The sequence below is a fragment of the Brienomyrus brachyistius genome, chromosome 16 (assembly GCF_023856365.1).
Source record: "Brienomyrus brachyistius isolate T26 chromosome 16, BBRACH_0.4, whole genome shotgun sequence".
NCBI classification, from domain to species: Eukaryota; Metazoa; Chordata; class Actinopteri; order Osteoglossiformes; family Mormyridae; genus Brienomyrus; species Brienomyrus brachyistius.
In genome coordinates, this window is record NC_064548.1 from 20,422,914 (window position 1) to 20,450,365 (window position 27,452).

At 42.6% G+C, this 27,452-nt stretch overlaps 2 protein-coding genes across 2 annotated transcripts in view; one reads left to right on the forward strand and one right to left on the reverse strand.

Moving 5' to 3' along the window:
- The first annotated feature begins 447 nt into the window (after positions 1-447).
- LOC125709861 (ly6/PLAUR domain-containing protein 1-like) lies at positions 448-13,483 on the forward strand. Its single transcript, XM_048978827.1, has 3 exons — positions 448-1,181; positions 3,381-3,515; positions 13,245-13,483. The coding sequence occupies exons 1-3, from the start codon at positions 1,133-1,135 to the stop codon at positions 13,475-13,477; spliced, it is 417 nt and encodes a 138-aa protein (XP_048834784.1). The 5' UTR covers positions 448-1,132; the 3' UTR covers positions 13,478-13,483.
- Positions 13,484-13,949: 466 nt separating this feature from the next.
- LOC125709859 (G-protein coupled receptor 39-like) overlaps positions 13,950-27,452 on the reverse strand; it is a 31,180-nt gene continuing 17,677 nt past the window's right edge. The window contains exon 2 of the mRNA XM_048978825.1: positions 13,950-15,161. Coding sequence (XP_048834782.1) covers positions 14,692-15,161 — 470 coding nt within the window. The 3' untranslated portion in view covers positions 13,950-14,691. The remainder of the gene's footprint in view (positions 15,162-27,452) is intronic.

Genomic DNA, 27,452 nt, shown 5'->3' on the forward strand with positions numbered 1-27,452 from the left:
GCAGCAAGTACACATCTTGCTGGAATCTTCGCCCAGAAACTATGGAATGTATTTATTTACTTGATTAGGCTATATGTGCTCCATCCCGCGTTCCTGCCCGACTCGAGGGTGTGCCAGGTCAGACCGAGTTATCAGTAATCAAAGCATGTTGTGTTTAAAGGTCTCCGATTTGGCTTCTGCTCCCCCAGTTTGCACACAGGAGGTCTCCAAAGGTCTCATCATTACCTAAATGCAGCTTGAGCGACAGCGCCAAATGATTTATAACCTCCCGTAAAATAAAGTAAAATAATGTATATTACCTATGTATCAATTACGGCATACTTTAGGCGCAGCCTTACATTTAAGCCGGATGCTTTACAGATGCTGATCATTTAAAATATTCTCCATTATTGTTCTTGCCTAATAGTGCGGTTGTACTAGAGACCGTAAGCATAATTCACACGCGTCGTCAAAATGTCCTTCGAATTTGTAACATTTTGAGAAAAAAAATGAGTTTTATGAATATTTTAATAAATGTCAAGAGCGGTCACCCATTAGGGCACAAAATGAGAGGAATGAGGAACCTGTCAAGCGTCATTCGGCGCGGATAATGCGGTACCGGGGTGGGATTCGGAAGAAAGCAGGACTGTATTAAACACGAATATATAAATGACATATAAAGGACTGCTGCTCAGGTGTATGAAGACCAGCTTCGGGTCTGTAAGTTCCACGGCGTTCCACCGGATCATTCTGAGCTCAGCGTTGTTCTCCATCCTAAATCAGCTCATCCTGTAATACAGGTGGTGAGGCGGTAAAAGCTGCACGAAATGCGCCACCACCCGCACGCTGTGCTCATCATCAGTATCCTGCAGGAAAAGCCCGCACCCGCCCCGGCGGAGCGCATCCCAGGTGTCTGATCTAAGGTGGCGTTCATTTAGGAGGCGGTGTGTCTTTTAGGGGCTGATCGCCGCGGTCACATGGGCCGGCTTTTAAGCCCCTGCCTCTCCGCTTTGCCTCCGATGGTGACGAACTGGGCGGCTGCGGGACTTATAACGGAGCGCAGTCCGGCGCGCTGCGCTCACATCGCCGCCTCGGTCCGCTCCCGCACGTATCCGGCTCGGATGTTTCCTCCACGAGCGGCCCCTGGAAAAGGATGCGGCTTTTTATCTGTACAACTTTTTTAGGATTTCTGCTGAAAACAGGTAGGTCTCGCAATCCTTCCGTATTCGCTTTGCTTTTTACCCACCTTTACAATTTCGGCCGGTGACTTTCTTGTTTTTCATGTTGTGCTCCTTTTAAAACGAAGATGTTTAATGCTCACCGCGACGTTTATCTCTAAACAGGCGAACTTTCCTAATTACTATTTGCTGGTGTTATTGATGATTGTCTTGACAGAAGAATGTGCAACGAAAATAAAGCTTCGCAGAGTAATCTTACATTCCGCAGTAAATTATTTATATAAAGCATGAACGAAATAAGTGTCTTTGAAGCAGCGATATGGCTGGATAAAGTTATTTGTGATGCGATGCAACACGTAACCCGCGGTCCCGAAGCTCAGCTCACATCCCCCAGGACAAAGACAGGCAAAACGGCATGCAACGGCTCATATTTTCACCATAACTCAGTTATCTGTCGTTATTCATTCACGCCAAGTGCACAGAATGTACATCCAGTCTTAAAAGTGAATTATTATTTTATGACCAGTTAAGTTTCTGCCAATATTTTCTGAGTGAACTGAATGTTAATTAATCATATTTTGCTTTTCCGTAACCGTCTCCTGTAATTTATCTTTCAGTAAGTCAAATTCATTCATTGGAACTGATACTTTCATTTAATGTTGGTTTATTTTTAATGTAAATGACATTCCAATAAATATGTTCAAATCAGGGTGATAAACGAAAGACTACTGTTTTGCTCTTAGCTAAATTGCTTTACAGTGTAAGTCATATATACGGCCGAACATCCCATCAGTGGAATCCGTGTTAACTACTCATCCATAATGTTTCCTGAAGATTCATTGTACCCTGAGGGGGTTATTATGAATCCTTAACCACTATGCCACCTGCTGGCTTCCTCTTCTTTTTTTTTTTAACAAGAAAGAATAATTACTTGCGTAAGAAGATTTGCTTCTGTGAAAAAGAATCGTATGTTTCTTTCATTAACAAACAGTAACAACCAGTTACTCAGGTGAAATGGCCGTTCTCTCCAGGTGTAATCCTCATGAATTCTGTCAAAAGCACGTGACGATGGAAGAATGCCTGGACTTTACATGTCGAAGGCAAATTAATTTTTGTCACGAGCAGAGGCAGTCACTCGTGTGGCTGTTGGCTGCCTCTGGGCAATGCCCCTTCCTGGTCATTCCCAGCTGGTGGTGTGACACTCCAAAGGGTCACAGGGGATGTGGGGAATGTGACAAGCAGAGGAGATGTGCTCACACACGTGTGCATGTGTGGGTCCACACTCACACAAACATACATGGAGGTACACACAATATGGCTTGGATGGGTCTTCTTTTAGTGAAACGGTAAAGTAAGAGTATTTGTGTGTGTGGGAGAGTTGTGTGCGCCACACAACTCCTCCAGGGAGGGGGGCTGTGTATGCGTGTGGGCCGTGTTACTAGGATATGCTTTTACAGTCCTGTAAGGCGTAATTATTTAGTGATTTTTAAAATCGCATTAGAGCATCCCTGTCCTGCCAGCCTCACAACGGAGCATCACTGCTCTTTGTCTCTTTTTTTTGGAAATTTCACCGGCCGCATCTTGCTTGCGGGCCCAGCATGCCTTGATTAAACGACCATGTGCTAGCAGGGAAAACGGATGAGCTTTAGTTAACGTCTTTGTTTCCCAAACAGCTGAACACAGCTGCAATGCCGTTCAGGTGTACTGCTAAGTACTGTAGGACTATTAAGAGCAGTGGTGTTATAACCAGCTCACTGTGTTTGGCTCAGGGAGTTAGGAGTTAGGTGCATGTGGTCAGAAGGTTGTTGAATTGAATCCCAGGGCCTGCAGACTGATGTTGCTGTTGGGCCCCAGAGTATGGCCCTTAACCCCCAGCTCCAGGGGCACTGGATGCTAGCTGACCCTGTGCTGTGACCCCCCCCCAGCTTATTCTTCAGTGTGTCAGGGAGAGCAAGATGGGGTAGGCAAAAAGGGATTTTCCCTGCAGGCCTGAATCAAATCTCACTATTCCATTCCAAGTGGTACACTATGTGTAGAGACTTTGCCAAACAATTCAGGTTAAGTTAGATAAGGTAACAGTGTAACCAGAAAACCCTGAAGCAGCCCATTTTTACATCTGTAACCCGGCTAAGCTTTTGGCCTGCAGTCTGCTGGGGAGGGGGACTTCTGCGGCACAGCCCTGCAGGGCTGCATGTGAGACTGACCTTTCTCGCCCTCCCCCAGGCATCGCTTTGCAAATCCAGTGCTACCAGTGTGAGGAAGTGAAGCACAACGACTGCTCCACGCCCGAGTTCATCGTCAACTGCACAGTCAACGTGCAAGACATGTGCCAGAAGGAGGTGCTGGTGAAGGAGGATGGTAGGTCAGCTATGCTGGTGGGAGCCACCAGGGGGCTCCCATCTGATACGAAGTAGGGTCTGAGCTTAAGCTCAGTGCATTTTATATTATTTGCTATATATTAACATATAAGCTAAGCTGGGTCTCTGGTTTCTTAGGACTGTTCCTGGCCCTTACCCTGTTATAAAAAAAACTGCCATTTCTGTTCTTCATTTATCTAAAAATACTAAACTTTTAAATGTCATGGCTTATCATGAAGGAAAACCGGTGAAATGAAAAATTCTGTTCTGAAATTACGCTCTTATGTGAAAGGCTTTGCACTTACTATTTATTTAAAAAAAACACTGGGAAATGGGAGTTTAATTTTAATTCAGTGACTAATTAGCTTCAGTAAACAGCGAGTTTAAAATAGATAGACAGCTAGACATAAAGAAAGTGAGGCAGATTAAACAGTCAGTCTGACCAGGTTAGTTATGTTTAATCAAAAGGTGTTCATTCAGTGCAGTCAGTGCAAGCAAGAAGCTCAGTGTTTCTCACTGTGAAATTTAACTGGCTTCAGCTGGTTTTGTAAATGGCCTGAAAATCACTGGCCAGAAAAGACAGGAAAGTAATCTACTTCGTTCCACAGAAAGAGAAAGCGCAGACCTGAAATCAGCCCTCTTGACTCAGGTAATAGCCACTTTGTTTTTGATAACAATCTCATAGCAGGCAGCTCTGTCCAACCACTTCATTTTTAAGCACCGAGATACCGCCTTTTTTGAAGGCATGTCTCTCTAGGTTTGTGTCCTGATCCCAGCACAGATACTTTCGCTGAAGTAGATTTCCTGCCACATACGGCGCTGCTCAGTGACAGCGAAGTTATCCGTCAGAAGCCAGGGTGACACCAGTTTCAAAAGGCGTCTTGCGTTATAAGCGATTATGCGTCGTCTTCCCTCGTGACATCGCTAACACACTTCTTGACGCGAAATACAAAAGACCCGCGGTTTTGCCTCAGGTTGTTTTCTTGCATTTTTAATGAGCTCAGCTCTGCACGTCGGTGTCCTAATCAAAGCGGAGAGCGACTGCATGGTTACCATCTGCGCCCTAGACTCAACCTGGCACGAGACTTGGTTGGTTTAAATTTTCTGACGTAATTCCACAGTATACGGTATTTTGTTGCCATTGTCAAATGTAACACTAAGCCGGTATTTTGAAATGTCGGCGATAAAATTTGCGGCGGGGGCTCCCCCATGATAATTTACCCCCCCCCCCCCCAGTCTATTTTTGTTGGGGCTAATTGTTTAGTACCGTACCGCAAAATAACCAGTATTACCGTAATACCACCCAAGCCTACGTGAGAAGTTTCCTCAGCCCGGCGAAATGCTAAACACTTCGCTTCCCGCTTCCCGTGACCCGTGGCAGCGCATTTCATCCTGGTAACTATAGGATGCAGTTTTTGTGTGGCAGAGTTAATCAGGCAGTCCTTGCAGCATGAATTTGCCTGTCAGTGTGCAGGCATTTTATTGGTTGTAAGCATCTTCTGACTTATTGCAGATATAAGGAATGTATTAAATAATAGCGGTTCAAGGATAGGGTGTCAGTGAAGAACTCCAGTGGTCATGAGTGATTCTCTGCGCTCTGGATATGTATGTGCTGTTCTTTTCTGGACAAACTGTTGTCTCACTTGAGCAAGGACAATGGCTCTGATGTGATTACCTATCTGTGGAAATCAACCACGGACACAGTTCCAGGGACTGTGTATCAATCAGCCAGATTGTAGTGTTAGATGAGGCTGGGGCCCCCGACTCCATTAAATATGCCCCTGTTATGTAATGTTGACAAATGTCCCCCACCCACAAATCACCGCTAGTGTTAACACTTCTGTCACGGAAGATAGAAATCACCGTACAGGAAAATGACTTTCGGCGCTTGAGTGGGGGCAGTTTCCCAGAGACACCGCAGGAGAGTCCTTGTGGACTGTGTGCTTAAACTGGAAGATTACAGCATAAATGCATTAGGATGGTCCTGCTTCAGCACAACCTCTCACCCAGGGGATTGTGCTCTCAGTCCAGCTGCAGGTCCATCACATTCATCTTTTGCCGTTTACTGTTTAGTGTAAACTGATTCCCGAGTTTTCTGAACCTCCATTATGTTATTAAGATGAGATGCTTCATTGGGGGAGACTTCAGTCATAGTAAGGATTACACAGACTCATTTTTATGCTCACGGGCCACAAAAAATGTTCTGAGGGCAGAATGAAAAATGATTGGTTCAGAGAGATAACCAAGTATGTCCGGGTCCTGCCTCCTCTAGTTGCTTGGACCCACCTCCTTTATAATCTGATTGGTTATCTCTTTGAAACAATCATTATTCATTATACTCTCAGAATATTTTGGCATATGTAAATATGAGCCATTTTTATCCATCCATCCATCCATCTGTCCTGGTCAAGGTTATTTTGATTTCTTATTCATATTGCAGAAAACATATTTCTCTAGTTTATTTAAATCTGTGTATTAATTATTAATGAGTGAATCTATCAATCCATCCATCCATTTCAGCAGCAGCTTACGCAGGATCCAGGATGTAATGAACAGATAAATATTTCATAACATAGCATTTGAACTTTAAATAGATTTTCTCTCTTTTGTGCAGGCCCTTTTTTCACTGTGGCAGTGCATATCAAAGCGTTTCCTATATTTACTCATTCACATGGATTTCATGTTTACTGGAGCAGCTCAGATTGAGTGTTTCACAAGTGTTTAATAAGCAGCTTTGCTCTCCTCGTCCGTTATTACACATTTCCTCTGCTGCACACACACCTTTTATGTATTATGCTGTCAGAGCCAGTGGACTTTTGTTTTATGAACCACTTCTATTTGATTTCTTCTCTCAGATCTGCTTATCACAGAGGATGATGATGTGTCTGAGTACTTGATGTTGTGCCACAAACACAAATTTCCGTACAGTATAGGTCAAGAACAATTTGAGGCTGCAGACTTCACCTACCATGACTACTACTCTTGTACTCAATCCGTGGGGGTGGATCTGCAAGAGTCTTTGGGACTCCAGGTTATCCCAGTGATCCCAGTGACAGAATTAACCATTGCTCATGAGCTCCTGGGACACCCAGAACCAGGTTTAGACTATTAAGTGCCCAAATGACAACACACATGACATCAGGAAGAGACAGAGCTGATTGGTGGCTCACGAAATTCAGAAATGGAACAAGGAGAACATTACCTAAGCTTTTCAGTGAGTCCCGTATTAAAAGAACAATATGCAAACATTTTAAAGTATATTAGATATTAAATCGCTGTAACTCGCTAAAAGGCATTTGTGAATGGGATGGGGGGAGGGCTCATTTAAACCCCCCCCGAGGACGTCGTGCTCCAAAATGTCACAAATATAATTAATCAAGGCCAGCAGACACATATTCCATTTGCGACACGCGTGTCCTGCTCTGATGTGATACATCCGGCCGTTGTGGAGTCGACCCCTTTACTGGTGATACTGATGAAGAAGCTTCATGAGGATGATCTCGGCCATTCAGCTCAGCTCGGATATGTTATTTCTCTTTTCAGCATGCAGTTATGTAAATATTCACTGCATCAACTTATTATTTGTTGCATTGCCATATGGTCTTTCAGCAGAACCACACAGAACTTGGCTGGATTTCACTGTGGACACAAGTGAGAGTCTGGAGTGGGTCGGTACAGATCGGCTCAAGCTAAGAAAGGTGTTATGCCAGCCTGAGTACCGAGGGAGGCGGAGGACAGGTTGCCACGGGGATGAGAGTCAGCTGAGCTTCAGTGTTTCCAGACAGGAGGTTTACTGTGGGCACATCCTCAGGGTTAAGAGGACTGACACATTCAGAAATGCACACTGATGAATACTGGACTGTCCCATGTATGAAAATTAGGGTGCCCTCTCGGTCTTTATTGTTGTTATGCCGTATCTGCTGTAAGCCAGACTCTGGATTACCCCTAGTGTGTGTGTTTGTGTGTGTGTGTGTGTGTGTGTGTCAGAGAGAGAGAGAGAGAGAGAGAGAGAGAAATCGAGGGCGTACACTAAATAAGCTCCAGACCGCTGTGATTCTAACTGGACAGGGCATTACAACTGGAGGTCAGTCTTAGACTTCCAGGGTATTGCCTTTGGTTTCAGGAGATAGCAGGTCTGCGCATGTGTGCACCTTACTGAAAATGTAGCTAATCATGCCGACATTTCATAGGAAACATCACCATATTTACTACCATACTTTTTAAATACTACTTAGACTCAGTCATATAGGTATTTATATATCACTCATTACTGTTTTACTCTGGTTCCCAGTTCTAACTGCACTCTTCTAAACTGCATATAACGTATGACAGGTAACTAAGATTTTATTTCTCATGACTTTATGTTATTTGGCAAAGCAGAAGCTCATCTTCCTGATTGGATTTCACAGGACTTGAGCTATGACGCTTAAATCTTCATGTCTCACAGAAATAAAGCGGGAACGTGAATGGACCTTGATTAATCATGGTGCTAAATCCTACAGGCATCTCTTTACCACAGATCTGGAGAGCTAAATTAAAGAACAGCAGACAGTAAAATAAATCAGTGTGCCTTTCACTAATCGCCTTCCTGTCCCTTCTTAATGCCTGAGCTAACTAGGCATATCAGATTAGAACCATAACCCTCTAAAGCCTGGCGTAGCCCCACACTTTGCGTCCTCCTGATATTTATCGGGGTTTTCATCTCTACAATGTATTCAGGCAGAAAATGAGAGTGTACAAACGATACGTTGAGCTGTGTGCAAGCAGCCCAGTGTTTGCACATTACGTCTGAACAGACACTGTTCCCGATGCAGATGTTTGCACACGTGACTGTATTATTGGCTGCTTAGGACTGCGAAACTCCACCCACTAGAATATCATATTTACGGTTTATTCCCAGGTTGAGTCTTCAGATGGAAGAGTTGTGTATAATTGCATTTCCTGTCATTTGAATTTGAGCATTTTGCTAAGTTTGCAATTACCATAAGTAAATCACACTCAGAAATCAAACTCAAGTGGAGTTCTACTTAATTATGGGCCGTAATTATGCTTAAATAACTGAATTTAACTTTAATTGCTTTTTAATGTGCTGCAAAATCTTCGGTTTTTCCCTCAGAATAATAATTTGAATTGGAGTGTTATTCCAATGTTAATATGGACATCCTGTAAATGCATTAGAATTTATTTTTATTTTTTGCAGTGTATTCAATTTAGAGTACCCTCAAATAATTGGTGTCCCTGAAATAGCCTGGCAAAGCGAAATTATGGTTTAGTTATGGAAATTAGTTAAGGATACTAAGAAGAAGGCTTTGCTAGTTTTATCTATTTTCTCTTCTTGTTGCGAGGATTTAATTTGTCTCATTCTTTGGAATGTGACCAAAGCTAATGTTATGTGCATCACTCTTAGATGATCCGCAGTTTTTATTTACAGGGAAGTTTTCTTTTTCTGTTAATCGTGTTTAAGAACGTATGTTTGTATTGTGTATTTGCACATAGAACAGCTGAAATATTCATGTAAAAATTGGCCAGTAAAGCAATTCTAGTAAGTAATTAATTATGGTACCCTATATACTAATTTAAAGGCTGGTTGTGCTTGTTGCAGAGTAAGTAATAAAATCATTGGATAATACGTATGTAAATGATAGCGATGCAATTAGCTGAATGCTGTGCATTTTGCCCCCATACAGATGAAAATGAAAACTGCTGGATTGTGTTTTAATGTCTTCCCCGAATCCATAGACCGATCCGCTAAGACTCACATGTGACTGTAATGAATACAGTGGCTGCTTGAACGATATAGTGGTAGATTTTTTTTTTGTTATTATTTTTAAATAGATGAAAAGCCTACTTAATGTAAAACTGTGGTAATGTAAGAAAGCTAGCTTTAAAAGGCCAAGCCCCCCCTGTCATACAGACTTCATAACACTTATTTAATTATGGATAGATATTTCTCCTGCAGTCGGAGGGATAGAGATGGAAATCCCTCTCCCCTAAGAGAGATTGCACATGGAAATCGAACCATTGTACTCACTTGTCCTATGGTAGGTCGTAGGGATCCAGAGCCTATGCTGGAAGCTACAGGCACAAGGCAGGGAATAACCCAGGAGTAGGGTGACCACCCAATCCACGTCAGGGAGGACACTGTGAGCTGCTTCACGTTTTACATTCTACTTTAAAACTGAAAGGCTCCTGTGCTCGGCTAAATTGTCCAGTTCGTCTTGTACTTTTACTGATTCATTTCCTTGATTGAAAGACTGATTCAGCTGTTTCCCCTTAACATTAGTGACACATGCATGATTATAGGATGCTGACCAATCAGCACACAGTAAGAACTCAATACAGGTCAATTTTAATTGAAATGATTGAAATGGGAGTTTGCAAATTCTGCTCAAACTGTTCCCCCTAACATGGATTAAGTGGTCACCCTACCCAGGACAGGACACAGACCAATGGTAGGGCACGCACATAATTTACACACATAGACAAGTTGGCAACTCCAGTTCACCGTAGCAGGTTTTTGGGCTGTAGAGGAAACCCCACCATGATATGGGGAGAACATGCTAACTTCACACATGTAGAGCTGGGGTGGAGACTCAAACCCTGTTCCCAGTGGTGGGAGGCAACCAGGAGGCATAGGATCCGTGGGACGATGCAGGATGGTAACAATCCCTCTGTATTGGGACGATGCAGGATGGTAACAATCCCCAATAATTAATTTGCCTTAATTCATCCCCTCTATAAATGGACCTTTGCCTTTAAATTATTAAATTGTATCCCTTCCAATATCAAATTCTCCCCAATGGTATTGGAGCCAACAATGCTGAAGCCTGCACCACCATACTACCCACACAACTAATTATAAAATTAAAATAAGGAGTGACTTCAGCTGCATCAGAGACCAACCTATAGTCTGACTGCAAGCATGACCTTTGTCAATTAATAAGGCTTTGTTAAGTAACATTTTACAAAGACGCATGAGGACCGTGCAGGAGTTGGAGGTGACTGCGTGTTCTTCAGCGTTATAGCCTGTGACAGAACAATGTTTAGAAAGGATAAGAGCAGGCAGAGTAAGAAAACAAATGCACTGCTTTCAAATTCATTAGAGAAACCAGCCACTGGTGAATCCCTTCTGCTTTTCTGGGTTTCTTATTCTTCACCATCCTGCCTGGAACGGTAATGGGCACTTCGCTCCCGTTAACAGGATCTTTGGAGATCTCCCGGTTTGTTTGCTTGGTTCGTTTCGTTCACGGGCCGGTGGTCACAAGGCCTGTGCAGGATTTGTGCTAAGTATTTTTCATGTAAATTTACACCAGTAATTAAAAAAAAAGGTGCTTATGTAATGTTACATAAAGCAAAACAAAATAAAGCATATTGAAATTAAAGTGACTTTGCTAATGTACACAATGAAAAAGCCTTTTGTCAGTTTAATATGTTAGTATTTTCTATATTAAAATGTTGCTTTCAAAGATGAAAATGTAAAGATGTAAAGTCCAGAGCTTCTCAGCCTGATGTGTAGAGAGAAGGATGGTGCTATTTGGTTGTTTATGTTTATTTGCACATGATGAATGCATTTTGGTATTAAGAATCAGATGCAGTTGTCTCAGGTAACAATGATGGATGGTATGTCTGGCCCTGAAGCCTGACACTGTCATATCGCTGCTCTAACTTCTTGCATACCAAGGACATCAGCTAAAGACCTGGTGCCCATTTTATAGGTTTGAGGCGTGTAAAAGTTGGCTCACACTTTAAATACTGGAAGCTTTGTATGGTGATGCCTCATATATTTCTAAACTGCAAAAAAAGGAAAAGGGGAGCCCGAAACTCCCCGAGGGGATCTAGAAACTGCCGACATGCATTTTTAATGCATGTGCTAACATTGGTTTAGTTGCATATTCTTCAGGAAACTGACACCCTCAACTTAATTGCCCGACAAAGTTGATAAAACCATGTCATCCGACAATCATTTTTCCATCACTGTTGACTGACGGTTAATTTTTAAAATAAACATTTTTACAATGGCATTAGTACATTCTTTACATTTTCCTCCAGGAAACTTTAAAAATAGTTTAATTATCTTAATTTTCTTTCTGTTATGCCCATTTACGGAGATTCATCAGTTTTTAGTCATTGTTGTCATTTTTACATATATTAGCATATATATTAAGACCTCAAAAATATGAAAAGGAGAGACGTCCCAGTTCGGCTGAAGAAGCATGAGGATGACGCTTTCAGTTAAAATCTTAAAGCACATTGCAAAAAAAGAGGTTGTATCACCCGGAGAATTAGCAGACAGAGGGATTGTTACCACTGTCAGGCCAAATTGCAGTCATCTGAAGCAATAATTGCCGGCTTGCTCCGGATGTTCCTGCTCGACTCTGCAAGGCACACACAGCCATTGTCTTGTATTAGCACACTTCACGATGCATGACAGCTGAGAATGACCTTCCTGCACCACGATTTCAAATCTGTGCCTAAAAAGCCCTATTTCTTTCTTTTTAGATTTTCTGTTTGTCTTTCATATTCAATTAAATTGACGAATTTGTGCATTACAGCTCTGCTGTTAAAAAGTTGTGTGAAGCTGCCTTCCCATCAAGAACTATTTCCCATAAGGACTTCTAGCTCGTTCAGTGCAGACGGCACCGAACTTGCATCACTTGATACTTGATAATACCACTGATTAAATCTCTGCCTGTGAAAGTATAAAGCAGCGGATTCAATTTTAGCAAATGCATCTGCAGTGGTGTCTATGGTGGGAATAGCAGGAGTCGCACAATTAAAATTCCTCATCATTTCTTTTTTTTTTTTTATAAAATAACATAAAACCTCCATATAAGTTTAGTGCTTAAATGACGAGATTTTATCACGACTTCACAGAGGTCTGCAAAATTTGTTGAAGCCTGGGTAGCTCAGAACTTTTACCAAATAAAAATGACTGCAAAAGATGGTTCAGACCAATTTTAACACAATGGTCTAAAGTATAATAATGAAACATATTCTGTTAAATGTTGCATATCTGTCCTCAGACCCCTTATTTTTATCTGGTGGTACATGTATGCTTATTTGTTTAAATTAATATCGTTGTCTAAGGATATTTTACCGAAAGATTGACCGATTTGTTTATTAGTAAAATAATACCAACTATCAAGAAAAACAACTGATTAAAATATATATATTTTTTTTTTTAAAAAAAGGTTATTGACTTTCTTTTCAGAACTAAGTCTCCTGCAGATTAATTGCAATGCTGATGATGACGCTTGGTGTTATGCTGTATAAGAAGCAATTCTCCACTGCCCAGAGGCTGGTGGGTCATTTTAATTGCCCAATTCTTTGGACAGTAATAACTTGGCGTTGCGAAGCATCATATAGGAATTCACTAACTGGGCCCAGTGCAGTGTGTGGCCGGGCGCAGGACGGGGCAGCGGGCGATTGCCTAGGGTCCTGGACAGGTCCTATGAGCGTAACAGTCAGTGGTTTTCTGGGTAAAAAGTCGACTTAATTAGACTGTTAATTAAAGGCCTCACAGAGGTGGGGTGGGGGGGGGTGTGCAGCAGCTATCCAACACTGCAGGGTGCGCAGCCGGCTTGCAGCCGCTCTCCAGCCCGCGTGACCGGGACACATTGGCTTTAAATGAGATGCTAATTGAAGTCTGTGAATCAGGCTGGTGGACGGAGTGCTGGAGCCAGCCAGCCGTGACCTAACTGCCACTGACAGGCTTCCTGTGTCCCTGCAGGTATTCATTACCGCAAGTCCTGCGCTTCATCCGGGGCCTGCCTCATCGCCTCCTCGGGCTACCAGCAGTTCTGCACAGGGAAGCTGCACTCGGTCTGCATCAGCTGCTGCAACACACCGCTGTGCAATGGACCCCGGCAGAAGAAGCGGCCCATCCCAGCAGCAGCGCCCCCTGCTGGGGGGAGCATTGCCCTCCATGCAGCCTTATTTTTACTGCCCTTTCTGTTGACGTAAGCCCCCTCCCCCCCCCCCCCCCCCACCCCGCCCTAAAGCAGGACTCGGTGCACAACTGCTTTTTCTAGACGCTGCGTTTGGAGAATTGGATGTCGGCTGTGTTCGCTTGTTTTCGCCTTCATTTCTTTAACCTAAAGGAGTGTCGATGTTCTCCTGTGTGCAGAAACACCATCCGTTCATAAAGCTTCCTGAGATGATTACACGGCGGGTCACTTGTGAGCATGCGAGAGACGGCGCTTTCTATAAAAGGACCTGTCTGTAAGCGTTACGGTCGCCTGACTGAGGCGGCGCTCTGCTCTTGAGGACTCGCTGTCCTGACATGCAGTGCTGCCGCCTTGCTCATTTTGTTTTCAAGACGAGCATCAGACTCCTCTCCACAATAGATTTATTTGGGGGAAAAAAAATCCAGTGAAGGATTTGCTGTCCATAGTAGTGAGATTTGCCAGGGAATACCCAGTTAAAAGTGCACATATTAATAAAAAAGATTATTTTTATTGCAAAAAACAAAACATCCAGGCACATTTGATGAAATACATAAATTACATCCAGTTGCACTCAGTTCCATGAGCTTTCAGGCGAATAACACTCTGTTGCAGATAATGCTGACATGAGACTCCCGTATTTATGCTGATGGGATGGGAGAGGAGGATTGTGGCAGGGGATCACCTTTGGAAAGGAGATTTGATGCTTAATCTCTCATATCACACTGACTTTTTGTAAACCTTACTATTGTAACTATTAGTTTTTCACCAATTAATACAAAACACAGAAAATGCATTAATTTTTACATAAAGACAAGAAGTTTGAATAATTTTATAATGCAGCTATAATGTCCATGCGGTATTGTAACATTTCTGCAATGCATTCCTTTCCACTTCAAAAAATCTTAAAGAGCAAGATCTAGAATGGCTTCCAGGAGGCTGGCTGGTTTATGGCCAGATCTGTCATTACAGATCTGGCTTTACCTGATAGAAAGAGCTGAGAAGCTTCAGGATGACTGCTCTTTTCAGGGGTCAGCAGACTAATGTGCTTACAGCCACCATCTGCACTTCCTAAGACGTTTGGTAATTTTAGACAATGATAGAGAAGGTTCTCGCACACTGCTCTGCCTTCAGAGCAGATCAAACATTTTCATCATTACTTCTATACCATGTGTGATATATACAATACATATACAAAGATATCTAATCCGGGCCACCATAAAGATTCCACACTCAGATGTCAGTCTTGGAGGTTGCGTTGCTGTGTTGGGTGGCACTGAGCTCCACAGACTCCTCTGGACTAGGTTCCTGAGACCTCTCCAGAGAATGGGCTGGGTTTAGTGTGGCAGAGGTCCCGCTGGCCTTGTCCCTCCCGCGGGCCGGTAGTGAGTGCCGGAGCGATCTCAGTAAGCGGCGTGCCGAGTGCATATTCGGTCTCGTCAGGTTCCTCCTGTTGATGTGCTCGATGGTCAGATTGCACCGTAGCACCTGCATAAACACCTGCCGAAACTGCCGCGACGAGAAGTTGTACAGGAAGGGGTTGATAACTGAGCTGAAGTAGAAAAACGTATCGGCGATGGGGTGCAGGACGACGTAGGCCCTCAGGTAGGTCGCCGTCCAGTCCGCTTTGGGCTTGGCTGCTAACATCAGCCGACGGATCTGATTGGGCATCCAACAGCAGGCCAGACTTCCCACGATTAAGCCTGAGTGACAGAAAGGGGGAGAAGGAGAAAGGAAAGGGGCTGGGATTCGTGAATTAGCCTAGAAAATGAAAATGGGAGGTGGAGTGGGTGGGATTAACGTTTAAACGATGGTCTTCAAATGAGGACTCCTTCAGTCTGAGTGTGTCCTATTTTTAGAGCTTCTGCAAATGGCTTGCTATCATTTCTCAGATTGTACAACTTAATTTTGGTACAGAAAGAACTGGTATGGTTCAATTCTGCAGGCTGTCCTTTGTTCGTATTTCGATTATCCTGCGTGGTGTGCCGTGGCTTTTGTGTTGAAACTCAAGTTAAACATTTAGCGGTTTTAAGTGTTAAATATGTTCTGAGAAACAGACATGCAGCGTGATGTCTCTTCTGATAAGTTATTATCTAAGTGAACATGCCAATACGTGTTACATAAAAGGATGCCATCAAGGAATAACTGGGGCCTTCTGGTTTATTTTTCAAATGTCTTTGAATGATTGAAATTTATTTCAATCCATTTGATTGTGATTCATTATATGCATAACTGAAACAATCTCACAGAATCTATTTAAGAGAATAAATAAAAACATGTAATTATCATACTGTTGCTTGGTGTTTGGCATTTCCTTCAAGAAAATTATGTAACTTAATTTATTTTGTTTTATTTTTTAAACTGAGGGTGAAATATTCCTGTAATGACTTACATCCCATAGTGGTCTACTTCTTGTAACGACTTAAATCCCACAGTGGTCCAATTCCTCGACTGGCTTACATCACATTGTGGTCTACTTCTTGTAATGACTTGTATCCCATTGGGGTCTACTTCCATAACTGACTTACATCCCATTGTAGTCTACTTTCTGTAATGCTTTACATCCTATTGTGGTCTACTTCCTGTAATGCATTACATCCTATTGTGGTCTACTTTCTGGAATAACATACATCCCTGTAGCGGTGCAAGTATCCACTGGTCCTCTAGTACCTGATCGGTAAAAAATACCGAGCAAGCTTCTGTTTTCCCATACAGCTTGAATCATCTTGTGCTACTTGAGGTAAGCATTGCATAACTGCTCAAAACGGACTGAATGTTGTGTTTTCTCCATCATAAATATGTAAGAAATATAACATGATGGGTTATGGCTAAGGACATGTATATTTGGGCTTTGTATAAGCTCCAAAATGCCATATTTCAGATGGGATGAATGGGAATATTTATCAAGTGAATGTATCAACTTATCAATGAATTCTAGACTTTCTCTTTTAGCTTCTGTTAGCCCAGGTTGTTTCACTCTTTTCCCCAGGTTGTTGTGACTATTTCTTGGCTATTTCCTTTGATTCAAAAACACCCCAATGATATGAAACATCTGACGCAGTGACTTTGTAGGAGGTCATGCCTCCCACTTTCTGGTTCTGGAATGACAGCGTTCTTGTGTTCTCCATAAGCCGCAAGATCACGTGACACGGCGAGTGACACTCTCCGCGCCGGTGAGACCTTCTGCTGATGCGTGGCCTTGCTTTTATTGGACTTCAGTGTTGCTCTTTTATCGAACTTTTTGCGAGCAGCTGCAGCAGAGTGTCGATTTTACATTATAGCTCCTTAAACACGGCCTTCAGAGGTGATTATAGGGAGAAAGTCAAGGGCAGGCCGACCTGTTTAGTACGTCGTGTGTGTGTGTATAAAGACACAAGGCATTGATTCAAGGGAGCAGTCCAGAGGCACAGTCCATGTTAGCTGAGAGCTGCAATGTTTCCTGCCATTGACGGCTAACCTTCCATAAGGACGCATGCTGTTATCCTGCTTCCCAGAAAAGTTAGCCAAAACTTCATAAAAATGCCAAGACTACAGTACTATGCAAAAGTCTTAGGCAGTCAAAAAAATGTTTAAGGCTATTTATCTGGGCAGTAACTGTATATTTGCTCAAAGAAATACAATATAATGTTAGAATATATGCAAATGAATAGTGACACAATAAAAACTAGAGAGAATTTCTTCAGTTTTCCAAAAAGTTACTGATATCTTGTTGGATGGCGAGATGAACGTGGCTTCAGTTCCCAAACCTCTCCTCAGGGTGACCTCAGCCAAGCTGTGTATTCATTAAATTTCACTACCAGCTCAATTAATTAATTAGTTAAATAACTTGATGAGGTTTTGATTAGCCATACAGGGTGTGTTTGTGGTTGAATAAAAAATACATGGGTGTATTGGATGATTACTGCAAATACTTTTAGGAAAGACTCTAAAATGGTTCAGCTGACACCCTTTGACAGACATAATATCATAGTTTTACACCAACATGAAGAACATAATATTCTTTGACTTCCTAATACTTTTGCACAGAGCTGTATATTAATAAGTCACATTCGAATTCAGTTCGCCTCTGGAATCCGAATGCCGTCATGTTGCGGAATCACAGCTAAAACTTCAAATAGTATGAATTTGATGCAAGCTGATGCTCTAAGTGTAGTGCATCAAAGCGACCTGTTACGCTAACACTGACAACGAGTCAGTAACACCCAGCCAGCTAGCAGTAGCATCCAGAGGACGTCCTCCCATGTCCCTATGTGGCTGACTCCATAACAATAGCAACATGGATGGCATTACAACTGACCTAATCTTCATTCAAATACTCTGCAGCTATAACCAATTTCAAAACTTCTTAAAAATCAATCTGGTTTCACCCTGCAGAGAAACTAGCCTCAGAATGTAGTGATGCTTAACAAAACTCCATTTTTATGGCTCTTTGGCTTTGATACTGGCCTGTGGTGCTTATTAATCATTTAGTTATTATTATATAGAACAGTTCTATGATACTTTCAGTCTGTGTACAGGGCAACAACAGCTGCTATTTGTTTAACACATCATTACTGACTGTCAGTTAAGCGCAGAGCCAACTTTAAAAAGAGCCAGATGACTTATAAAGGACCTACAAGATTATACCTGGGCTTTGACAGCAAATAGTGGATCAGAATTACTTTTATTGGCTAAACACATTGACTAGGGTTGGGCAGGTTAAGTTGCATTAAGTTATATTCTGGCTAAGCCAGGAAACAGGATGGTTTATCTCCTTTCCTGTAGACTGACTGGATGTCAGTGAAGATGAGACCTGCCAGGGTGGTGTCATATGTTCTTTTCAGAAGCTTCACTGGTGGATCATTGAGATGCAGACGTTATTGTATGTGGAGAGGTGAGCTCTGACGTTGATATTGCCATACCAGGGAATAATCAGGATGGCCACCAGAGGGCAGCAGAGAGAACACCCTATGTCCTGTAGAAGGACTACCACCCATCAACACACCAAATAACCAGGACTAGTCCGTTGGTCTGGTTAGTCTTGATTTAGCTTTAAGATGGAGCTGGGGGTTGATTTCATATATTATTTTAGAAATTCAAAGGTATGTTTTGGTTCATGTTTTATTCAATAATGTTATAGTTGCCATATTAATTCAGTGTTTTGCATGACTCTCTAACCACACTCAACCCTCAGCTACCTTGGGTTGGAGCCCTGGGTTTTAGTGAGTACTGATGAAGAGGGGGTTTGAGGAGTGATGACCCAGCAGAATATATGGTTTCCTTTTAGTCAGCTACTGAGCGATAAAGCTGATTGTTTAAGTTGGTCTAGTTTGGGTAGTAGCACACCTGGGATGATGGTGTTGAAGGAAGAGCTAAATTATGGACGCCTATACCTGAGCTGTAGGATGTAGTGCAGTCCCATGTTGGCTGTGCTTGGCAGGCAAACTGCCAGGGATTGCAGATTACTTAAAAGGGTTGCAGAGCCACACAGTGGAATGATATACTACTCATACTGTAATGGGTAAGATTCCCTATCCATGTAATTCTGAAGAAGCTTTTTCTCCTTGTCAGTATTAGACCTTCTGGTGCTGCAGGACTTGACAGTATTTCGCATTCTTAAGGGATGCTGGATAACAGGCTCCCCTCAGATGGAAGGTGACCTCTTTTGATATATAGGAAGCAGTGTGAGAGCAATCGCAAGACCTGCTTGGACCTCAGCATGTTCTTTGCATGGTATTGAACATGATATGAGACCCAAATAACCTTCCTCCAGGCTTATTTACTGCTGTTCTTCCCGTTACTGTGTTCAGGGGGCTTGTGCTCTGTGCTTTTTTTGTTTGTTATTGTTTTCTGCTCTTGCATAGCACTCAGTTGCCTGCAAAATCGCTGTTCAAAAAAAAAGAATATATATATATATATATATATATATATATATCAGTGAACTGAAGAATCTATGCCTGACTGCAGAAGAGCCTGACTGACCACTCCATGGCTATGGAAACACGAGGGACTCAGCAGCCTTTAATCATCCCGACAGGGTGGCTGTTGTGTGTGGGGATGCACAGATTTCCCGTCTGCCCAGACAGAAGCGAAAAAAGACATTGACAAGGAGGGGGAGGAACAGATAGAGCAGGCTAGAAGCGCACAGGGCCGGCGGGAGTGGGGGGGGTGCTTTTTCATGTGTGGGCCCTCAGTGCTGTGCCAAACATGGAGTGCTACCCTGAATCCCTCTATTACTGCTACTGAGCACAAGCAAGCCTCTATCGACATGTTCAGGTGACACCACATCACACATTCAGTACGATGACACTGTGTGAGACGCCGGGTCAAAAGTCTCCCAAAATGTTACACATACCGTCCACTGTTCTCCCAGATGGGTGAGGATACAGTCTGAATGAAGGGCTTAAATATTACATGGATGGTTTAGAACATTGACTGAAACACTGTGAAAGGCTGCAGTGGAAATGCTGGAGCCCAAACAGCACTTCCAGCGCGTCAGGTGACCCCGTACAAGAGAGGACTGATTAAAGGGCATCTTTTGAGGGACGGGAGTCTCTCGGAGTGCATGAAGGTCCGCGAGCTACGGCCCAAGAAAGTAGCGCACAGACATCTCGTGTCAGGAGGCAAACAAAAAGGAGTGTACCTGATATAAGACATCGCGCCGCTTTGAAGAAATTAATTACTCCTGAGATGATAATCAAAGAATCACCGTGACAAGTACTGAAGCAGAAAAAAAAAAAATAACATAAAAACCCGGAACATTCTTTGGGATATCTGACGGCTGGAACAAAGGCGACTGTCATGCTCTGGCTAATGACTTCACAAAAGGAAACGTTTCCGTTTGACAGCCCATAATCTACTCCAGTGGTTGTCACAATAATTTATTAATCTACTGACAATCAGCTCCGGAAAAGTGGCTTTTTTGGGAATGTGACTGAATATGAGCAGCAAGACTCAATAGTTGTTAAAAGTTTTTTTTTTGTGTGTCTGTGTGTGCAGTTCTTGCATGTGTCCTTGAAACGTCCCCAGAAAGACAGCCAGGTACTCATAAACCACAAGTAACACTGAATTACCTAACACTTTAAAGTAACTTTGTATTTAGGAGGCTTAATGGTCACTCCAAGGGATTTGGAGTAGAATTGCGGGCCTTGTTCTCATTTTAAAATCTGTTCGGCTGTGCAGCTCTTATTGACGTCCTGTTCACATTGCTATTGATTGGTGTGTCGAGATTAACAAAAAATCCATTGTGCCGTAAATACTATGGCAAATGTATCATACAACCCCAGATAATCCATGTGTGAATGGGCTTACGGTGGACTGCAATCCACCTCCCATAAAAAAGAATATAGCGAGAAACAGAGATGATATATGATTTATGCCCAGTCCTGGTAGAGCACTCAGTTATACACCGAGCTGCTTCTCCCCCGGATGAGTAAAAATAAACAGAAAAGGCTCCCCTGCTAAAAGCCAGCATAAGATGTTCAATAACAACCTCCTTCCTCCTCTGAAACGGCGCTGCATTTAGCATCAGGCTAAATCAGAGAAGATCTGAGGGTTCTGCCCCATCCCCTAACCTCTCACCAGTGCTAATCAGCTCTCCTCGACGTTACCACAAGTTAAATACTGTGTAAGGCGAACATTCCTCAATGAGACATTAATGTAATGAGATGAGCTGTAATGCATCCCTAAGAGCTGTAACACCGGGGAATTTGCCAACTGTTGTACCTGACATCACCTCCTACATCACCTCCATATAAGGGAAACTTCTATTTTTTTTTCCCAAACAAGTTGAGATAAACCTCAAAGCTGCAATGGCACAGTAGCACATGGAACAGGACCGGACCTAGACTGTGGGATGCACAATTGGTCATAAAGGCTCCTTTGTGAATTTTTTATTTTTTTTGCTGGCATTTATTTAATAATTCTGGCAGATGAGCAGTCGGGATAGAAAGATATTATGTAAAAGATGCATTGAAAGAATTAGTTGAACCACTTGATGTTAAAACCTGCAGACAAAAGTCTGCATTGGTCCTGCAAAAGAAACACACGCGCACGCAATTTTAACGCAACTTGGATGGCTTATGTGTCAAGTGCTGAATTATCTGTATGAATACCACCGGACATGGCAACAGCTGTTAGAATACATTAGTAATTAAATGTCCTTTCATAAATAAACGAATTGAACATGGCTGTGGTAAATTAATTATTTGACTAACTCATAATTACTTTGACGTCTTTAAGTTAATCCAAGCTGCTGAATAATGATGCAACAGTGACTAAGCGAATTACTGCTCCATCTTAATTAACACGCAAGCTAAGTGTTATTGGAGGCTAGTGGTTCACCGAAAGGTGGCCGAGTTCTCCCGCAGTCGAAGCATGTTTTACCCATAAGGGAGCGATGGAGAGCATATGGCGCGACCCGCCTGGAGAGCCGAGGAGCCGCCGTCGGCCACGCATTGCAAAGTCAGCTCAGGAATCGAGCTCCGGAGCCATCTGAATAAGCCATCGTTAGCGCTGCTCATTAGAATACACCGACGCTGCTTGGGACGTGCATCCGATCTCCCACCCCCGGCCGATCGCGGCGCACCTGGCCGCAGCAACACCCAGCGCTTAAGGTACGCGGCTCAGCTCAATGCGCACCCCAGAGGAGGCGTCATTAATCACGCACACACGTGCGCTATGAGCCGATGAGGAGCACCGTTCGGGCTGCTCTTATCCTGAAGGTGCACCGAGGCTGCCATTCACCGCAGGTATAATGTGCATGCATTCATAGCCTCCGATCGCAAATTGGGAGATTGCAGCTACTGGTTTCCCGTGACCCAGTGCAGACAGGCGAGAGAGGCCGGCAGCCTATGAATAAAAACATCGTGGGAAAGGGGGAATACTGAGTGGGGAGTGATTGAACTCCCTCGCCAAACGCTGTTTTATTCTTTCTTGTAATCAGTCCTAGTCTCTCCCTCAAGTGTTTTTCTGTGGGGATGTGCTGGAATTTTAAGCACCTGACAAAAGGGACAAAGACAAAGGAATTTCAGCTAAAGGACAGCCTGACCCTCTATATCAAACTGAGCAGCTTCAGTTGAAATATCTCTCCAAAGAGAAGCCGGAGACCAGCAATCTGTCATTGTGCCGGTTAATCCCGCAGACTTACCTTTTAAAAAAAGAATCAAAATAAATACTACTAATTCCCACAGCTGTGTGAGATCCAGTGGTAATACATGTTGGACCTTTGACTGGGAAAAAAAAATCTGTCTATCCTGCTGACACATAATTTACATAAAGAAATTATCAAAGATATGTTACTGAACTTTTCATATAATGTATCTCTTATTTTCCCCATATATTCAGAAGCACTTATGAAGATGCGCTTTTCATGTTTGGCACCTGGTAAAAATCTTTACAATGCAATATTGGTACTTTTTACGTGCTCCAATGAAATGGAAAAGTAATTTAAAACCGTATTTTTAAATAGAATAAAATACACATATATTATGTCTGTATTGTAAAACCAGGATGGTTCTGTGTGAAACGGCTGTAGATTTTATTATTTTTTTCCTACCTTGCCCACAATGTGACCTAAAACGTTTTCCTGACACTAGAGGGCTGACATTTCCCAGAATCCCCTTCCTTTTCAAAATGATTTACTTATCTATGTGGTGTGTGAAATGGCCATAATTTTGATGATTTATGTATTTAAATTTTGAAGGCACGGCATAGGCAATTCAATAAGAACCTACATGAGATAATGTGATTCGTACTGAAGGATAATCCATTCTGTATATTCCATGTAGAGTTTGTGTAGATCAGGAAGATCTGGACTTGGGTGTTAACCTCTGGATCATCTGCGATCTTAGTGAGTGAAGATATGTGACCCTCCAGCACGAAACCGTACGGAAGTCGCATAGCCGTATTTTTAGATATTTTTTGAGGATTTTTTGTGCTCTTTTATTTAATACCATAATCCTAATTTCTAATTTTTGACCCAAGTGTACAGTTTTGTGCTGGTGGGTCACATATGAGAGGAATGGAGGTTTATGGGGAATGCGAATCTCGTGGAGAGCTGGGCGCTCGTTTTAACATTAACCATATCTGTGTTACTTCTCAGTGATGGTTTGCAGCCAACATGGTAAAGCAAGGAAATTGGAAGTTTATCATAAAATAATCCTGGCCTTTATTTGCAATGAGCACAGAAGTGTATCTCAAATCCTTGTCCAGAGAGTTCAGATGTCATCATATCACAGAGGGAGAGCATCCGTGAGGCTAGCAAGCACATTTTATTAAATACAAAACTATGTAGGCCATCACGAATAAATCGTGTACACAGGGACAGCATAAATAACATCTTAGCGGGCAGACCAAACTGTGGCTGTTGGATTGTTGAATAAAACGGTCCTTAATATTCTTTGGTAGATTAATCAAATCCGTTAATTAGTTATTTCATAATGCACTAAGGTACAACTGCGTTAAAATAGACAATGGAGTTAAAACCCAGCAATACAGTTTAATGTCAGAGTGAGACCATTCTGACTCAGTGCTGGTTTGGCTCAGAGGTGTTTATCACACTGTATATATTTAGATGCTAACACCCTGCAAATGGAGGAGTGAGAACATGAGGACAATATCATCAGCATCTCGAATCATGTTATTCATAGAATCGCCAATGTGGTGCTGGGAGCCTGGAACCCATAGCAGGTTAGTATGGGGCACAAGGCTCAGGGATGCCAGTGCGTCAGAGGGCATAGTCAGACCTTATACTTCAAAGTATTTATTTTCTATTTCTTCTATTATATTCTACCTCAGCGTTTTGTGTTGATGCCAAAGTAAGAATTTCATTGCACAGAGAAATGCATTTTTCTACTGTACATATGACAATAATCTTCTGTATAGCAATATAGAATATCTGTATATTACTAATGCTAATGTATCCCCATCAATTACACTGCCCTTATCTGCTCACTTAACTTATTTGTACATAATCTGTACATAACTATTCCCACCTGTGTACATACTCTCCTAACTGTACGAATTACACACACTGCATATATTGCACTCGCTACTCACTGCACTTCTGATTAGATGCTAAACTGTATTTAGTTGCCCTGTATTTATACATGTGTAATGACAATAAAGTTGAATCTAATCTAACCTACTGTAATCTAATCTAATCTAATCTAATCTAATCTAATAAATGCTTTTCCAATAAATGTGATGCCAGTCCGGAGTCACCCACTGTCCAAGACTAAGGGGCAAAATTGGGGGACCTGAAGGAAACCCATGCAAACTCTGTACATTCATAGGCTGTGGCAGAAGCCAAGCCCCTTGCCCCAGCTGTGTGAGGTCGCGGCCCTACCTGGCAGGCTGTGCAAGCCGTATTTCCTGTTAAGCAAAAATATTTAACGATGGCTAATCCACCAGCCAACGGGCCTGTTCTCTGCAGTGTAGGTGGTCATAAATCTTTTCGCTCCCCTTGAAGGCCCATTAATCAGACCACCCTTATGCAGGAAAATAGTGCAGTGACACATTTAGAGCCCTTCATATTAATACATATGACAGAGATAAAATAATGAAAGGAAAGGTCTATTGTCCGTCTGTCTAATGTTATAAGTGATCTCCTGTATGTGGGGAATGAAGGCCCGCTGATCTCTCCCTTATTTATACCCTGCCAACAGCAGCTACTGTTCAAAGCTCAATTGATTCGGCACAAAGAAAATTTCAGTGTATTTTTTCCCATAGTCCCCATGAGTGTGTGCGAAAGGCTGGGGGTGGGAGGGACCATGGACAATTCCAATAAGGACACTTTCATCTGCAAATTTATGGGGATGCGGCTTTTTGATGCCAAATGCGATGAGGCCGGTTTTCAGATTGTGGCAGCCAGATGCGGTGAATCCATCACCCTTGCGTGTCACGCTGACTTATGGGACTCGTGTTTCTCATCTGAATCGGAATCCTGTGGCGTAATGAATCCTTTCGCCGCGTATCCGGGAGCGAGGCCGTCTTTCCGCACACCCTGATGCAGCTGGCTGTGTCGAGATGAGCAGGGTGATTGGGTGGGTGGTACGAGAGCGGGCAGGTTTCAGTTTTATGGGATATCGTGGACAACGCGTGACTCACAGCAGATTAGTCAAACCCCTGCTAGCAAAGGTCAGAACTCCACAACAAGCTGATTGCTTGTCTTTCAGACATACAAGTGACAAGAAAAACAATCACAGCAGTATGGTGGTTGGAAAAACTGGAGTAACAGATGTTTGATGAGCTTTCTGAATGGGATTACTGGAACTGTAAGGTCAATAAAATCTTCTTTACAGCATTCACTGTTTCTTGTAACTCCTTTATATGGGGTTCTTTGTGTAGGAGTATTTTCTATTACGATGTTAAAAGCTTTTACTGTGTTTTGATACCTGGTGTGAAACCAGAACAACAACCATATTAGGAAAGGGATCGTGGCTAAATGAAATCATCGTGCAGAGGATGGTGACACACGGCTGACACTGTGACACACGTGAGGCAGCAGGTCACGCAGCAGACTTTTGGTCACCATCGTGGCTTCTCATGTCCTGGGCTGCCTTAGGCATTTCTCTATACCAGAATACTTCAGGACCAATAAGGACCTTCTAAAACATGGGTTTGCAATCTTATCTGCAAAGCACCAGTGTGTATGCGGGTTTTTGGGCTAACCTTTGGGTCAGCTGTTCAAACCCAGGTGTGAGGACTCTTCACCCAATCAGTCCTCTAATTAGTAATCTAATTAGGGAGTTGAAGTGAAAACCCTCATTCCCAACGGCCCTTTCTGGATAAGATTGCCCACCTCTGTTCTAAAAGATACAGTGTCCCTCTTGTGACCAGTCATCTACCCTCCAAAGCAAGAGGCAGAAGAACTGTCAAGTTAAAATGGGCAAATACTTAGGGTTGATTGCAGATATTCCAGATCAAAGACGATTTGTGAAACCACAGATCTCCTGGGTTTCAGATACACAGAAAAAATATTCAAAATAATAAGACAAACTCGCAGGAGTCATTAAAAATGCCTAATGATCTGTGCCAATTCCAGCCATTTTGTGTTCCGGCACATTTCAGTTGATTTACTTGGTGCTAAAGTTGTTTACTGTATGAGTGTGCTAGCTGTGATGACAGAATTATTAATTTTGTGTGAAGAAAGCATGCAGGGTAGATGCCTTGTTTTTAACAGATTAGCAGATGAGACAAGGTCCACAAGGATCTGATTAAAGATGCATCAGCTGAACTAATTAAGACTATCAGAAGATTGTCATTACCATGCTCATTCTACTTCACATAATTAGAGGAGCATTTTGAGTAGATGTTTACACGTTCTTCTTGCTTACACGTTTCAGTTCCGTCCGCTTGTCCAACGAGTTGATAAAATCGTTTATGAAAATATAAACATGTAAGCAGAGAGACATGTGCAGTCATGTCCTCCCACAGAACAGAAGATTTAGCCATAAACTCTGAAAGGCTGTCGTGTGTTGGGGCTTGTTTTTGACAGTCGGAGGGTACTAGGGGAAACTCAGTGGGTATATCCCTTAAAACAGGCATCATTATGCTTTCATTCTTTCAGCTAATGTTCTTTGCAAAGATTCCAGCAAAGATTTTTGTGATGGGGGGGAGGGGTCCCCTAAACTATCCAGTCAATAATGAAAATAATAAGCCACAAACCTATGAGATATTAGCATCCGACTAAATCTCACCCCCTAACTCTGTCCATGGGTTGCAACTCCAAATCAAACAGGTATCACCCAAAATCCTAGCTTCCAGAATCCAGATTCATCACGCATAAACAACATCTCCTGTCTGGCTATATACGCATCTCAAAAAAATACTGCCTTAGCTGATAGTGTGCTACCATGGCCCTGACCGACTAACTGGTAAACAAAAACTAGCAGACTGATGATGGGATCTGTTGGGTAAAATCAACATGTCTGCATGAAGTACAACGGTCCCATAAGCCTGTGTTTCACAGATGTGTTTCTGTTGTTGCTTACGGCACTTGTGGCACAGAAATA